The sequence below is a fragment of the Chinchilla lanigera genome, unplaced genomic scaffold (assembly GCF_000276665.1).
Source record: "Chinchilla lanigera isolate Chin_1 unplaced genomic scaffold, ChiLan1.0 scaffold00001, whole genome shotgun sequence".
In the NCBI taxonomy this organism is placed as follows: domain Eukaryota; kingdom Metazoa; phylum Chordata; class Mammalia; order Rodentia; family Chinchillidae; genus Chinchilla; species Chinchilla lanigera.
Window position 1 is genome coordinate 2,271,581 of NW_004955402.1, and position 15,722 is coordinate 2,287,302.

At 38.9% G+C, this 15,722-nt stretch overlaps 1 protein-coding gene across 1 annotated transcript in view; it reads right to left on the bottom strand.

Moving 5' to 3' along the window:
* Window positions 1-2,667: 2,667 nt before the first annotated feature.
* Window positions 2,668-15,722, bottom strand: part of Vapa (VAMP (vesicle-associated membrane protein)-associated protein A, 33kDa) — a gene marked incomplete in the record, with an annotated part of 35,214 nt that continues 22,159 nt past the window's right edge. The window contains 3 exon segments of the mRNA XM_013514923.1: window positions 2,668-3,434; window positions 6,202-6,375; window positions 10,329-10,463. Coding sequence (XP_013370377.1) covers window positions 3,276-3,434; window positions 6,202-6,375; window positions 10,329-10,463 — 468 coding nt within the window.

Genomic DNA, 15,722 nt, shown 5'->3' on the forward strand with positions numbered 1-15,722 from the left:
ATCGATAATTACGTTGAAATAAAATTTTTGTTTTTATTGTGGAAAGGAAAATGATACTTCACCACACTTTTAAAGTTTATTTATTCACACAGTAGTTTAATTTCCCTTGTAAACTAGAAAGTTAAGATCACTTATTCATCTTCTGGTTTTGTTTTTTCATACTATTAAGCATTGCTTTGCCTAACCCTCCTTAATGTCAATTTTAAAATCTATGCACACCCCTAAGGCTCTGAACAGAAATGTGCAAAGCACTAAGGAAACTACTGTTTAAGTGCTTCTAAAGTGGCAGATCACAATTTGGAGACATACTCCATAAGATCTGTTTTTATTAACAAGTGTTACAATATTTTCAGCAGTTACAACCCGAAGTATTCCCTGTAATACCAATTTCAGAACTTCTAAGATATTTCGAAGAAAAATTAAGAATATTACTTCTTTGACCAGAATTTCTGAATCGGGTATTTTTCTCCAAGTGTCGTTCCTCTTCTTTCCCTTAAAGATAATATACCGCATACTCAGAACACAGTTCTTGATTTGCTTCTTATAAATACATGGATGGGCAAAGTTAAGGTACATTAGTTCTAGAAAGAATGAAGGAAAGTAGTGCCTTTAGCATCACATGTGAACTTAAGGCCTTAGTTACTTGACTGATTTCAGTGCCAGCAACACTGTTACTCCCTCAAGCTTACAAATGCCAATAAGCAGATCAACAAAGCAAACATTTCTAAACACATGAGGATGAACAATTTATATATCACCAATCAATTAGTACAGCTGGACTCTTTGAAAGTACAATTATTGGTAGTAAAATAATCTGATCACATTCCATAGAACAATTAAAAAGAGTCCTAACCAATCAGAGCATCCACTGATACATAGTTAAGGAACCTACACTTACTTTTGAAGATGCTAGCACAGACTAGTTTTTCTCAAAACCAACCATTTTATAATGCATTTGACAAAATGCCTATCTAAAAATACACTGTAATACTTATTACCAATGTAGGAGACATTCCTAAACACTGAAGCACATACATGAAACACAGTAGGCCTGTAAATACAGTCTTATGATAGAAAATCTCACAACCACTTATGAGCATTTTATGTTCACTATTTCATCCGTCTTTCAAATTATGAGACAATTCCTTGCCCACAAAGTTGCAGTAAAGGCAAAGCTAGAGGCAGGAGACCACACTGCCAGCTCCAGCTCTGCCTCTACCTACCTGTGGGACAAGGGAAAAGTTCTCTCAAACCCTTGGAAGGCCTCAGATTCCTCAACTATAAAGCAAATGAGCTGAACAAAATAAATTCTTTTTCTTTTTCTTTTTTTTTGTTTTTTTTTCCCTGGTACCGGGAATCGAACTCAGGACCCTGCGCTTGCCAGGCAGGCGCTGTGCTGCTGAGCTAAATCTCCAGCCCCGAACAAAATAAATTCTAAGGAGCATTCCCATAAAACAAGATTGCACTAAATTTTTGAAAACTGAAAAAAAATTTTAAGGTATTTATGAAATATCAAGCTTGATACTTATCATCAATTATGTCAGTTATAGAACAGCTTTTGACCAAGGAATTACTGACTCTGCATGTATGGGATGAAAATATAACATTTTTTTTTTTTAAGCATGCTTTTCCAGTTCAGAAGAAGGGGTTTACAATGACAGTAAACCGAACAGCACTGGAAACACTATCAGCAGCAGCATGCTAGTAGTGACTAGGCCATTACTCATGTTTGCTTTTAGTAAGTTTTGCTCCCAAGCAGGAGGTTTTATAAAAGATACCACAGAGCACAAGAACTCAATATATGTGATCTGACACAAACTCAAAACACATCTGAAATGAAAATAACCAAAACATTTTAGAGCATTTCCCCTTTTTATAAGGTAGGTATGCAGGCCTGGGCCTACCACTGTACCACATCGGAGTCTCAAAGCACACCTTCTTTCTCAGGCAGAATGCATCTTTCACAAAACCAACACCAATTTCCAAGAATAAAACTTCAGTTGCATTAGAATGTACTCAGTTATGTGCTCTGATTCCAAATATTTCCATTAGTGTGAATACAATAAACAAGACACAAGCTAAATACAGAAAAGTCATCGGCCCCTGCAAGGAATATTTACACTGAAAATGTGTTTCACATGCGTAACAGATTCGCAAAAGAAAGGTCGTTTTTCACAAAGAAACTTTCCAAGGTTTGCTCAGTAACACTGAATTTCCATAATGAAATCGTGTCAAGTTGGACTGGACAAAAATACCTACTTTTTAAGTACTATTATGAAATATGTGTAAGTAGTAAAAATTATTAGGCTGGATAAATACTTGAAAATCAAGAGAGTAAGTCTTCTCTGAAGACACCAAAAGAAGCTGATAAAGAATGGGGTATATCAAATGGCCTGGTGACATACACAGAAACTCCCTAAAACTGTAACACTTATTTTCATGGCATTTGCTCATATTTCTTGAAAACAAACCAATTACAATCTTCTAAAAGTAGCTTCAAACTTTATCAATGATTTTCCTTAACAGAACATGGACTTTTAATTGCAAATACTGTACTATCTATATGGAAAGATTTCAACGCTAGAGATAATTATACATTATAAATTTCAAATACCACACCCTGGACCTTCTGACACCCCCTCCAATGACACCACAGACACAATCAAGCTATCGAGCAAGAATCTGTTAACAGTTTTATTTTTTTATGTTAAATACCATGGGACAGGACCGTAAGGATGAAAAACTCAGTGAACAGTTGCCTCACAAGGGTAAGAAAAATTCCGCCATGATATTAGCAAAGGTAAAGGAGAAAATGTACATGGTAAGAGGCACCATTTCCCCACAGAACACCTCTTGGCATTTCCTGAATGAGTGATATTAGCAATCTAAATAAATCATATTTCAAGAGGTAACAGCAACAGATAAAATTTAAAGGGATTATTAAAATAACATTTACAAGACTCTGAACAATTGTTGAACTCTTATTAAAACCACAAAGAAAACAACTCCTTATTATGAATTTCATGACAGACTGTGTGCCACTGACACCTGCTAATGATGACCTGGTGATAGACAACCTGTCCAGCAGCCGACAGTTTTTACTGTGTTTTCTAACCATAAGAGATCATTAGAGGCAAAGCCTGTATTGACGCTGTACACACAAAAAAAATGGTCACTGCGGGCCACACTACCAGTGAAATGGTAGGTAAACAAATCTTTTTCTGGTCAAGAGAAAAAAAAAAAAAAAAAAGAAATAGCACTCTGCATGCTTCACTCTACAAGATGAACTTCCCTAGAAAGAACCCGATGAAGATGGCTGCAATCACAACAAGGAGTGAGGGGAGAGGACTGGTGACGTTGTCTCTGAAGGACGCAGCCGAGGCCGACCCAGGCTTCTCCGAATGTGCTACCTTCCTGAGCCTTAAGCCTTCCTCCTAGGGGAAAACGCAGAGAAGGGTTTCAAACACAAATATGCATACACATGACACCAGAGCTAGAAAAAGCAGAGGGACAGGAGAAAGGACTAACTGCGAGCCCACAGAGGAGCTCTGTGGAGGGACAGCAACATTCTAAAACCGGACTGTAGTGATGGCTACCCAATCCCTTCAATTTACTAAAAATTACTAAGCTGCATCTATACTTACATTGAGTGTCTCCATAAGATAAAAAATTTTATCTCAACAACACGGATTTTAAAACTGGAACTGAGAGATACATTCCTAAAATACCAATTCTGTACATGTTCATTGCTGAGATGGTCTGCGGTATTTTACATTGGTTACACCCACCCTAGCTCAATCAGGCACAGAGAACCAGGAATAAACCTAGTCTGACAGGTTTGCTGACCCTGCAACTCAGGAGCCTGCACAGCACAGGCACGAGGTATATACCATAGAAGAGATATTACAGGATTTGGAGGACAGGTTTCGGGGTGAACTCCAGCTTTGATATACTCACAGCACAGCAGGGAAGGATGTGTGTGCAAGGGTTCATGCCAGGTTCGGACTACAAAATCCACAGCATCCTAGTCCTCTAAATCCCTCACATTAAGATAGATGTGAACTGCCACATACTGGAACCTCTATCTGAAGCTCTCACCTGGACTGGGAACTGAGCCTGCTTCTCTGCATCAAAATTACTCAGAGCCTCCAGGAAACAGTGGATCACTTCCTCCCTACTGAAGGGCCCCACACAGCAAGTTTCTGAAATGCTAGGTTATTAGGAGACATGTTTTCCCACAGGAAAGGAGCAGTAACTCAAGCAGGTCATGCCACTGGGAAAGTGACCTGGGGAAATACTGGTACTTGTTCACTTTGCAGCTGGCTTTAATCCCCATCGCCAGTCTGACAACTGGACAGTTTCACTTCCTCAGTGCAAGCTATTTGTCGTCTTTCACATGATTCCTCTACTACGTTTAAATTTACAGACAGTCCCCAATTTCATGAGGGTCTAACTGACTGCAGTTTGCACTGTGACCTTTCTCCAGGCTAGCAGCCTGATCTGCTCTAGAGCCACTGGATGGCTCCCAGCCAGCCACTCCAAAACAAGGAGACACTACTTCACAACGTGCTGTGTTGCCAGAGATGCTTGGTGCGTTAGGTGTACCGAGGATACAGTGGTGCCTTGACTCACAAACTTGATTCTCTCCAGGACTCTAGACACAAACCAAACTGGATGAGAACCAAATCAAATTCAATGGTCAGGTTCAACGCTGACCTTATGGGGAAATCTGATTCAGTTCTCATTCAGTTCAGTCTGCAACCAGAATCGTGAAGAGGATTGAGCTACCACTGCATTTTCAATTCAGCACTTATTTTGAATTTACAATAAGCTTACAAGTATTTCAAAGTGTACATGAAAAGAATACACCTGAGTGACCTAAGAGCGTACTATTTTATTCGCACTGCTGCATTTTTTGGAATGAGGTGTTTTTTGGGGTCTCATGCTAATTACTAGTTCCAGACTGAAAGAGCAGTGATTCCCAGCCCCAGGTACACATTACAAACACCTTTAGAACTTTAAAACTATCTCTGGTGACTCTGAATCTCTGGGTCTGGAGAGGACCTAGTCATCTGTATTTTTAAAGCTTACTGGGTGATTCCGATGCACACCCTTGATTAAATGGAGTTTTAAAGCCTAAAAGGTAATGTGAAAGTGCTCAGGTACTGAAATCAGGTACTGAACCAAGTAACTACTTGTTACTGGTAAATTATTCAGAAACCTCACATATATCAAGTCAGTCCCCTTCAACAGTTCGTCCATCTGTTTATTCAAATACGTGGATAATTGCTGCATGCACGCCCTGTGACTACAGAAACAGCAAAGCACAGCTCCTGCCCCTGAGGACTGCACACTCAAAAGAGAAAGCCCTGTAACAGGGAGAGCAGTAAGAGGTAGCAGACACAGTGCAAACACAAAGGAACAACAGTCTGAGACAATTTTCTTTCATTTTTGAAAGGAAAGAAGACTACACTGAAAAAAAAAAAAAGACAAGCAGTGGGTAGTGAAAAGTGTGTGCATGTGTGCATGGTGTAGAAAAGGACACATTCCAGGGCCCTGCAGTGTAGTTAGGAGAGCTCATGCTGAAGCAAGACCAGTGACAAAGGAAATGCTCCTTCAGGGTGTTCCGGCCCAGTGCACTATAACACAAGCATAATGTAAGCGGCAAATGCAAGCCACATGTGTAATTTGAAATTTTTAATAGCACACTAAAAAAGTAGACATAAACTGGCAAAATTAATTTTAATGTTTATGCAACTCAATATATCCAAAATAAGACTTAAATATGTAACACTATAAAAAGATGTTTGCCACCTTTTTCATACTAAGACTCCAAATCTAGTGTGTATTTTACACTCACAGCACATCTCAATTTAAACTAACCACTCTTCAAGTGCTCAACAGCCCCACAGACTAGTGACACCAAAGGACAGCAGAAACAGGAGGGGAAGCCAGCAATGTCACAGGCCACACCACGAATTCTTTCAGATGTCATAAGGAGAGGAACTTGCACGCAACTAGAAGCCATAGTAAGGCTGTTAAAGAGGATGGGAGATGGGGCAGAGGCCAGGTCATCATCAAACTGGGATAAAGGAGAAACAGCTGACCACGGGAAACATTAAAAACACTTGTGAAGGGGCCTAGGCATACATTTCTTACACTTTCACTTCAACTGACTTGGTTTCCACTAGCAGAACTTACTCTCAGGTGCCGATTTTCTTCTGACAGCTTCATCATTTCTCCCTGAAGTCTTTTACACTCCTCCATGAGCTTCCGTGTCTCAGTATCATTGAGTGAAACACTGTGCGGTTTTGGCATGGGTCCATCTTGTTTAGACGCATTCAGTGGAACAGCTTTGCTAGGTTCCATATCGTTCTGCATTACAAAGACATTAGGAACTTTTAAACTAACCAAATCTTACAAATATTAAAAACGTGAATTCTAATTCCTTCTTTTAAAAAAAACTTGAAAAATTTTAGTACCAATTATGGTCATCTGCAAACAATTTTAAAAGAATTATATCAGTAAATGCCAGGCGTTAGGTAAATCAAAATAAGCAGCCCACTACCTCCTCTACTCCCATAATCCTTAGCACTTACCTTACCAGAGCATTTATCATATATCATAATAACGTATCTTTGAAGTTCTTTCCTATAATACTTCAAAGGCTGAGAGAGCAAGAACCGTTTCTCCTTGTATTTACCCCTAAACTCAGCACTTTGGCCAATAGTAGTTATTCAATTAAAGTATGATGGATGACTGATGCCAACCAAAATCCAAATATGAAGGTCATTTTCAGTGCTGATTCTGCAATTCAAATGAGGTTGGGGAGGGAGGCAGGGGAATGTTATCATAATCATTCCAGATGAAATTAGGAACTATCTAAGAAGAAACATTCAAAAGGAAAACCTAACGTCTATTACTGGGGAACAAGTAACTGAAGCATACACAACTATTTAAAGCGAGACTATAACACAAACATACCACTCCAACAAAAGAGGGTGGGGAGTTTAAAACACTGATCTTAAACAAAGGATTCCTTCAAATCCTTAGCAATACTGTTTGCTTTAACCAATGTGATTCACTATGGAATTCTACTTAAGTACTACTTAATACTTTTAAACTACGGAAGAGTGAAAATGTTTCATTTTTACCAGCATCATTATCCAAGTGCAGGATCTGCAGCTGTATCTCCATCATGTCAAAGCCTGTGGTCCTAACTGCCTCAATAGCCTTCCTCCCAATAGCATTATGCCACACGCACCATAACAGCATCAGTGCACTAGTATTTTTATTCATTTAAATGTTTAACTGTTTAAACAATCTAGAGGGGGATGTTGCTCAGAGATGAAGCTTTTGCCTAGGATAGACAAGGCCTTGGGTTGGAGCTCCACCACCCCTGCCCCTCCAAAAGATTTTAGACAAATACTACTTTATTCAGGTATAAGCTGCTAGCAAAAGCATTTACAAAAGCATGCATTCCACAGTACTCATTTATACATAAGAAAAGTCTTTGTTCAAGGGGCAAAACCTGTGTTTCTTATGAAGGCTATGCGGTTTGATCAGCATGCCTAAATACTTGTAAAACAATGTTACAATGAAGTTCTCACATATAGCACCACACACTGGATCTATGCGCAGACTTCTCTATTTTCCTTCAGCACAGGCCAGAAGGGTTTTAAGAAGCCTACTTCATTCGGAGTTCTTTTCTTCCTAGCTTCCTTGTTCTTCAGGCTCCTTTCCCAGGAATCAACTATCTTTACTAATGAACACCTGGTACACACAGATTTTGCTGTTTCCCAGTATTCTTTCCTATTCTTTTCATTAACAGTAATTAGAAAAAAAAAAAAAAAACAGTAATTAGGATTTGCATCGAAGTAATTTTTCAGGTATGCTCAAATACCATCCTGCAAAAATTTAATGTCTGAGCGGGCGTGGTGGCACACGCCTGTAATCCCAGCACTCGGGAGGCTGAGGCAAGAGGATCATTGTGAGTTCGAGACCAGCCTGGGCTACAAAGTGAGCTCAAGGCTATTCTGAACTGCATAGTGAGACCTTGTCTCAAAAAAGACAAAAAACAAACAAACAAATTTCACGTCCGACAACAAAGTGAAGAAAAGCACTGTTCAATAAGGTGATAACTAAAGCGCTTCAGGTTTCAGTCAGGAATTAGGAAAAAGCTCATACTCATCCCAGAAAGCTAACTAAGTAAGAAGATATACATAAAGCAAACCAAGATTAAAAAAAAAAAAAAAAAAAAGCAAAGAATCATCAAGCTGTTCACAACTCAAATTTTTAAGGTTTTGAAATTCTCACAAATTTAAAGTTATAAGAGGAAATTATCACCTGTTATTTCATTAACACAACTATTATTTATATGATCTTCCAATTTTTCCATATGCACATTTTATAAAATCAGCACATATATAATATCCCCTTGTTTTATTGCTGTACATGCATTTCTTTTAATCATTTTAAAGAATACAATGTCATTAGTCTATTTTACCCCTTATTAAAATTACTTAAAACTATTAACTTTTGTTAGATGTTTGCTGGTAGCTTCCTGTTCTTTGGAATTTTCAATAAGTAATCGAGTAACTTCTTCTGGTGGAAGTAATTCTTTATACTGAAGTGTTCTTTAGTGAGGCTGGATAGGCTTTATAACGAAGAAGAGATATCTTAATTTGTGGAGCATAAATATTAAGGCTAGAATGTAAAGGATATGTAGTAAAGGTTAAGTACACTCCAAAAGTGAGTCAGATATGTTGTGTGTCATTGAAAGTTACATAGAACACAAGCCATATAAACCCCTACGAACCAGTTAACATCCACAGCAGACACAAAGAAGTCCAACTTATTTATGGACACTTAAGGTGTAACACAGGTAACACCTCAGTTAGCTAGGGACTAAGACAGGGAACGGCCTGACAAGAAGCACTGAGCTGCTGTGACTGGGCACTCGCTTCCCCTAGGAGCTCTGGGAGGGAGGTCTGGCTGCAAGGAAAGACCCTGTTCCTTGGGAGCAGCTTCAGACCGTGCAGAAGGCTCTTCTGAGAACTATGAAACAAGTACACACGAAGGACTCAACATGATGTGACTCATAATAAACTGCTAAGTGGTGAAATCACCTTAACATCATATGTAACACTACAACTTAAAATAAGTTGAAAGGTCAAGCTGTGTGTGTCAATTAAGGTTAAGACAACACATCCTGTTGTACATACAGTATTCTACTATTTCATGGCCTATGTGCTGTACAGATTCAGGACTCATTTTCAACAACTATCAGAGTTCCAACCCCAATATTACAAGTAATTCTACTGGAGGTAATCACAGAAAGAGGGAATCGGGCACAATATTCGGCAGACAGCTAGTCGGCAGAAAAGGTCTGAAAAGATACCCTGGGCTGAATACAGGAGCTAAAGGACATAAACAGGAAGCCACACTCTTATGACTCCTGAGAAAGGTATGTTGAGGTGCACAAAGGAGTGAGGCCAAAGGCAAGACTCTATAGTACAAACAGTCACAACTGAAGTTTTACCCTGTGTATTAGAAGAGAATATATAAATAACAAAGTTACCTGAAAAACTTTTCTAATCTAAGCATTCACTCTACTGTTTCTCTAAAACCATGATTCCCAGAACTCACTCCAATCGTAAAAATTTTTTAAAGCCACTTAAAGAATTGTATATTGGTACACAAATATTCTTATAACCTAAATTAAGCAAAAACTAGTACACCCATTTCAGTACCCCCCACAAAGAAATCACTGTTACCTTATTGTTGGGGTAGCATTTTACTTGCATGAATATTAACAACACACACACGCACATACATACACACACACATATAAACACACAAATTAAATTACATTTGACCCTTTTTTAGAGCTTTAGCTATAAATTCTCCTCCACTGGGGCTTTGTATATAATCAACAATGACAGTCACAGAGAGGTTACCATATTTGTATTTGATACCAAAATGTGAAGTGTGATTTCATTTTTTTTTTCCCATAAACACCAACACTTGATTGAAGAACAGGGTCTGCCAGCTCCAACAGCACATGCTCCCAAGTCTCATTTTACCTACTTGGTAACATTCACTTACATTTGTCTTGGTCACTACTATGATCTTCCTAAGTGTTAATTTTTTTTAGAACATAATCATCTCTGTGTATGATATTTAAGTGCTTTGAATTTCTACTGTAATTTTAAACATACCTGGAAAATTTACCTAATGTATCACAATACCACTTTAGACTAGGGCCCTGCAAGAACTTAGCAGTAGCCCTAAGAGACCTTTAAGTCTGTTAGCTCCCTGTGACAAACCTTCTGCTTCTCCTGTGTCAACACACTGATTCTCCTGGGATCACTCGTCCTGGGGTAAGTGGCGGGTGCTGCAGCTGTGTTGCTGACGCTGCTCACTGAGGTGGCGAGTGGAGCTGTCCCTGGTGGAGTTACACCCTGAGATGGCATGGATGGGAAACACATGCTCAGATTCACACCAAACTGATTCCTTCTGCATGACACTAGGAATGACTAATAGACAGCATTAGGCTCTAAAACAGTCACATTTTACTCTATACAAATGTGTTACACGTAAGAAACAGTATTAATAAATAATAGCTTTATTAAAGCAAAAAAATACAGGAGTTTCTGAACTAGCTTTTCTGTATTTCCCAAACAAAATTAGATGCAGTCTATTTGCATTATGTTCACTTATTAAATGTACATATTTATGTTTTCTTACTTTTGATAACATTCAACTTGAACTTCCCTTTGAAATTTGGAATGTAATAACCTGTAAACGTCTTGTACTCAAAAATTACACACACACATACACACACACACCAGGCCAATAAATGAACTCAAAGACTCACATAACCTTCTAGCTAGAATATCATTAGCTCTACAATTATCTTATCTTTTCCAATTCCTACAGTACTGACAAAAATATTATATAAAAAGGTGGGAATAGACTTTAAAATACATTATCTGTGCTTTGTCATTTTTAATCATAAAATATTTTTTGTATCTAAGATCCCTGAAATCTCTGTTCTTTACAGCCCCTTGCAGCTTTCCTTAAAACAAATTAGTATTTTTTTCTACAAAATCTCATCATCAATGATTAGACGCTAGGCAGAAAGGAAATGCAATACATTCAAGAAGTCTAGAAAATGTCAAGCAGAGAGGTAAAGCCTCAGAAATTTCACAATCATTCAATCCTGAAAACAACCACCATCACTCATCGGACATTATTCTGTAATACAGAGCTAATGGTAACTAGACAGAGCTAACAACTCCAAGAAGACCATTTCAAACAACACCAACACTTCAGCACCAGCTGCCACCCACTGTCCACCACCCAGCAACACCCTGAGTGGCTCTCCAGTCTGAGCCTTCAAGACAGTTCCACTGCAAACAGTGACAGGCATACATATTCGCCTGCTGTTCCCCAGGGCAAAGACAACTTGCAGTGTACTTGAGGGCAGTATTTGTTTATTCCTGTTGTCCAGGAAAAATTAGTAGTACTTCCCTTTATTCTAACACGTTCCTGGATTTCCTTGGTCACCCATCTATGATCCAAATCAAAAACTTATTTTCCAAAAAGAAATCTATAATAAAATGATGGGTGAATCAAATAAATTAGAACTTTAAAAATAACTTCCAAGATATAAAACTAAAAATCTGGACTCAACCATTACACTTCTAAAGCTGCCTCCTTTTATTATCATACAAGATAATCACAAAACTTCAATCATTTTATTTAAGTATTCAATAACAAGGTCCTAAAATTTTATTAAAAACCAAAACAACACAGTAACATTCTCTTCACACTGTTTTCAAAACATGTACACACCCAAAACCTAACAGCATACTTAAAAATAAAGCCCCTCAAACAGTGTGCTGTCCTTAGCTAAAGCACTTAAATGCTGCCTGCTCAGTTCTGGGGTCTGGGAAGATGTGGTGGGTGGAGCACGAACAGGAGAGTGAGAGGTGGGTGGGGTGGTTCACCTAAGACATATCAAACCAAAATTACCTACGCCCAGCTCTATACCATGTTTGGGAAGAAAATATCTACTATGAAATCTATCAGCTTCAATTACCAAATTTTTCTAAGCTGACTATAAAGATCACTTTTTTTTTTTTTTTTGAGACAGGGTCTTGCTATGTGGTCAGGCTGGGCTGGACTCACCATGCAGTCCAGGCTGACCCTGAGCTAGTAGAGATCCTCCTGACTCCCTAGTACTGGGATTACGGACATGCACCACTACACCTGGCTAAGGATCAAATTCTGATCTCTTTAAATACCACCTAAAACACTAATAACTGCAAGGTGATAGATATGTTCATTAGTTTCATCGTGGCAATTATTTCACAATGTACACATAAAGAAACAAAAATTATAATAATAAAGTAAATGTGTACAGGACCTACTCACTGAATACAGCTTTTCCACTTCTCCAAACACTAAACACAGCCGAACACCAAGTACTGTACATGTGCCATCCAGAGAGCTACATACTAAGAATTAAACCAAGCTTGGGGGCATGGCTCAGCGGTAGAGCACTTGCCTAGCGTCCAAAAGGCCCTGGATTAAATCCCCAGCACTACTAGAACAACAAACACACCTATCCCATTATTCTTGCCACTTTCTGAGACAGTTCTGGAAGTCCTCTTTCCTGATGAGTGTTTTTAATTATGCTGTTGTGGCTGCTTCAATATCGTGAACTGATTTAAAACTTTTACCTTTCATGGTCATTTTGACATTGGGGAAAGAGCCAGAAGTTGGCATGGTGCCAGGTCCAGTGACTAAAGTGGCTAAAGGCACACTGTGCAATTTTATTAGTCTGCGTTTATGGTGGATGGCATTCAGCAGCAGTATTCACTGCATCTGATGACATCTTACAAACATTCACGGAACACGACCTTCAGAATGCTTGAAAAGGTGGCAAGAATGATGGGATCAATGTGCTCAAGGCGATGGGGAATCTTCTGAGGGCAATTAATGGCAATGTGTCTTTTCTTGTAATAAATTTTTAACTTTAAAAACCACCACCTATTTCAATCACACCTCATACACAGTTAACTTGTGTTATAAACAAACAAAAACATTCTTACAAATTCTCAACTACAACAAGACTTCCACCTTGGTGCTCTCAGATTCTCCTACTTGGCAAAGGCTAAGGCAACACTGAACTGATGGCTGGACAGGAAGTCACACAATGAACTAAGAACTGCAGTAGCACTGAGTCTGTGCTGCGCATACTGGACTGAAGGACATCTTCCTGTCATTAACATCCCTTGTAGACCTTACAGGCTCACAGCTTCACGACAGTTTAAGCAGAACTGCTCTGTTCTGTTTTGCTGGCTCTTGAGGCAGGGTCTCGCTACATATTTCAGGTTGGCCTTAAATTTACTACGTAGCCCAGACTGGCCTCCAGCCCACAGTGATTCTCCAAGCAGAACAGTATTTTTTAAAGTATGTTTTTCAGAATACTAGATATTCCAGAAGAATTACATAATATTAAGCTTCAAAATGCTAGTTTAAACATATTTCTTTAACTGCAGCTGTCACAGTCTTTAGCTTGCAAATACATACTGTGATTCCTTCTGGAAGATACACTGTTTCCAGTGTTTTTCCCAAATCTTCCAACTTAATACAGTACACTTTGGGACATGCTGCCTTTAAAAATACAGTTGTTTGTCTGCTTGGAGAAATTTGGGTTTTGCTTTTGTTTTTATGGTTTGGTTTGTTTTTTTGAGACAGGGCCTCACTACGTGGTCCAGGCTGGCCTTGTGTGCCACCATGCCCAGCTTATAGCTGTGTTTTAACTCCTTCTTAGTATATACGTCCACGTCTAACTTGTACATTACAGATACAATTTCTGTATATTTGAATTATATAAATTTTAAAGGAAATCTTAAAAGTCTCATATACACAAAATTTGAAATGTAAACTCCAAACACTGAAATAAATAGCCACCAAAAATCCTAATGGCAAGTCATACTGTGTCTACTGCTCAGCTGGCTCCTAGAAAGTCATGCTTATTCTTCTCAGAAACACTGCTTGATTCTGTATGCTCTACGTTACCTAAGATCTTTCAAAGCATTTCCTACCCATATATGCAACATTTATAAGAATAAAAGGATCCATATAGCTCTATGTGCAGTTAACATGATTTTATCATTAAAATGCTGCCTTTTAAAAGAAGCACTTTCAAATAACAAATGGGTCTCCATCCCATGATGATACATGCCTGTAACCTCAGCAATCAGGAAGCTAAGGTGAGAGACAGCTGCGAAGGGCAGTAAGGGCTACATTGTGAGTTCAAGGAGAGCGTGGACTATACAGTGAGACCCAGTCTCAAAACACAAAAATGAAAAAAAAAACAGATCTGGGCCTTGAAAAATCTTGGCACATTAGATATCAAGAAAGTTAGCAAAGACTACTAGCAACAAAAGGTCTCAAGATCCAACCTGAAGAATCTCCCACAGCCAATCTAAGCAACAATGATAATAAAGCAAGGAGCTGAAACTCCAATGTTCATTTAAACCCATGAGCTTTAACAATACACAAAAGTAGAGATGGAAGGGAGGGAGGGTGGCTGGTTGGTTGTCAGCATAGGATGTTTGTAAATCAACCCATTTTCTTAATAACCTATAACTAAAAAAAGAGACTCTGCCTATATAAACTATCATTAAATAATCAAATGTTAGCCAACTCTTCACCTGTGTTTTCTAAACAGTATGCAAAGCAAGAATAACAGAGTATCACCACACAGAATTTTAAATGAACTAAGAGACCTAAGTCACACTTTCTCCATCTCAACTTCCTTAACATTTTGAGTCAGACTCTTGTTACCAGGGCTGTCCTGTGCACAGAGCAAGTTGAGCAGCATCTTGGCCTCTCTCATAGGTGGTTGCAACAACTCCTCCCCTCAGCTGTGACATCCAAAACTTTCCTGGGGGGAAAATGACTGCTCCTGCATAAGATCCAACTCACCTACACACTGCACCTCTTGGCCACTCATTTCAAAAAGCAATAAATAAACCCAGACACATATGCCACCTTGGGGTGGGGATTTAGCTCAGTGGCACAGTGCCTACCTGGCAAGCGGGAAGTTGTGAGTTCAATTCCCGGTACCGGGGGAAAAAAAAAAAACACATGCCACCTTAAATGAGTAACACCCACAAAACAGCCTTGCTCAACCGCTACCCTCAGCATAAACAATCTAATCAAGTCTCTAGATGCAACTTCCAATTACAGGGAAGATCAAGGACAGAGAAAAAAATGACATCATGAGGATGCAAATAGCAAAATCTATGGGCAAGTCCACAGGTAAGCCTCACTAGTTCTGCAACAAAAAAAGCAGCAAAGAGAGAAGCTCTACATTAAAAGAGAGTTAAGAAAAAAGCAGGGCACTATGCTGAGTTGCACCTCCAGGACCAGCTACTTGGAAAGCTGAAGGGGAAAGGTCCCTTGACCCCAGGAGCTCAAGACCCGCCTAAGAGTCACAGCAAGCCCCTGCCCCTGTCTCCAAACAAAGCAGAACAAAAGAAAGAGAAAAGAAAGAGAAGAAAGAGAAGAAAGAGAAGAAAGAGAAGAAAGAGAAGAAAGAGAAGAAAGAGAAGAAAGAGAAGAAAGAGAGAAAGAGAGAAAGAGAGAAAGAGAGAAAGAGAGAAAGAGAGAAAGAAAGAAAGAAAGAAAGAAAGAAAGAA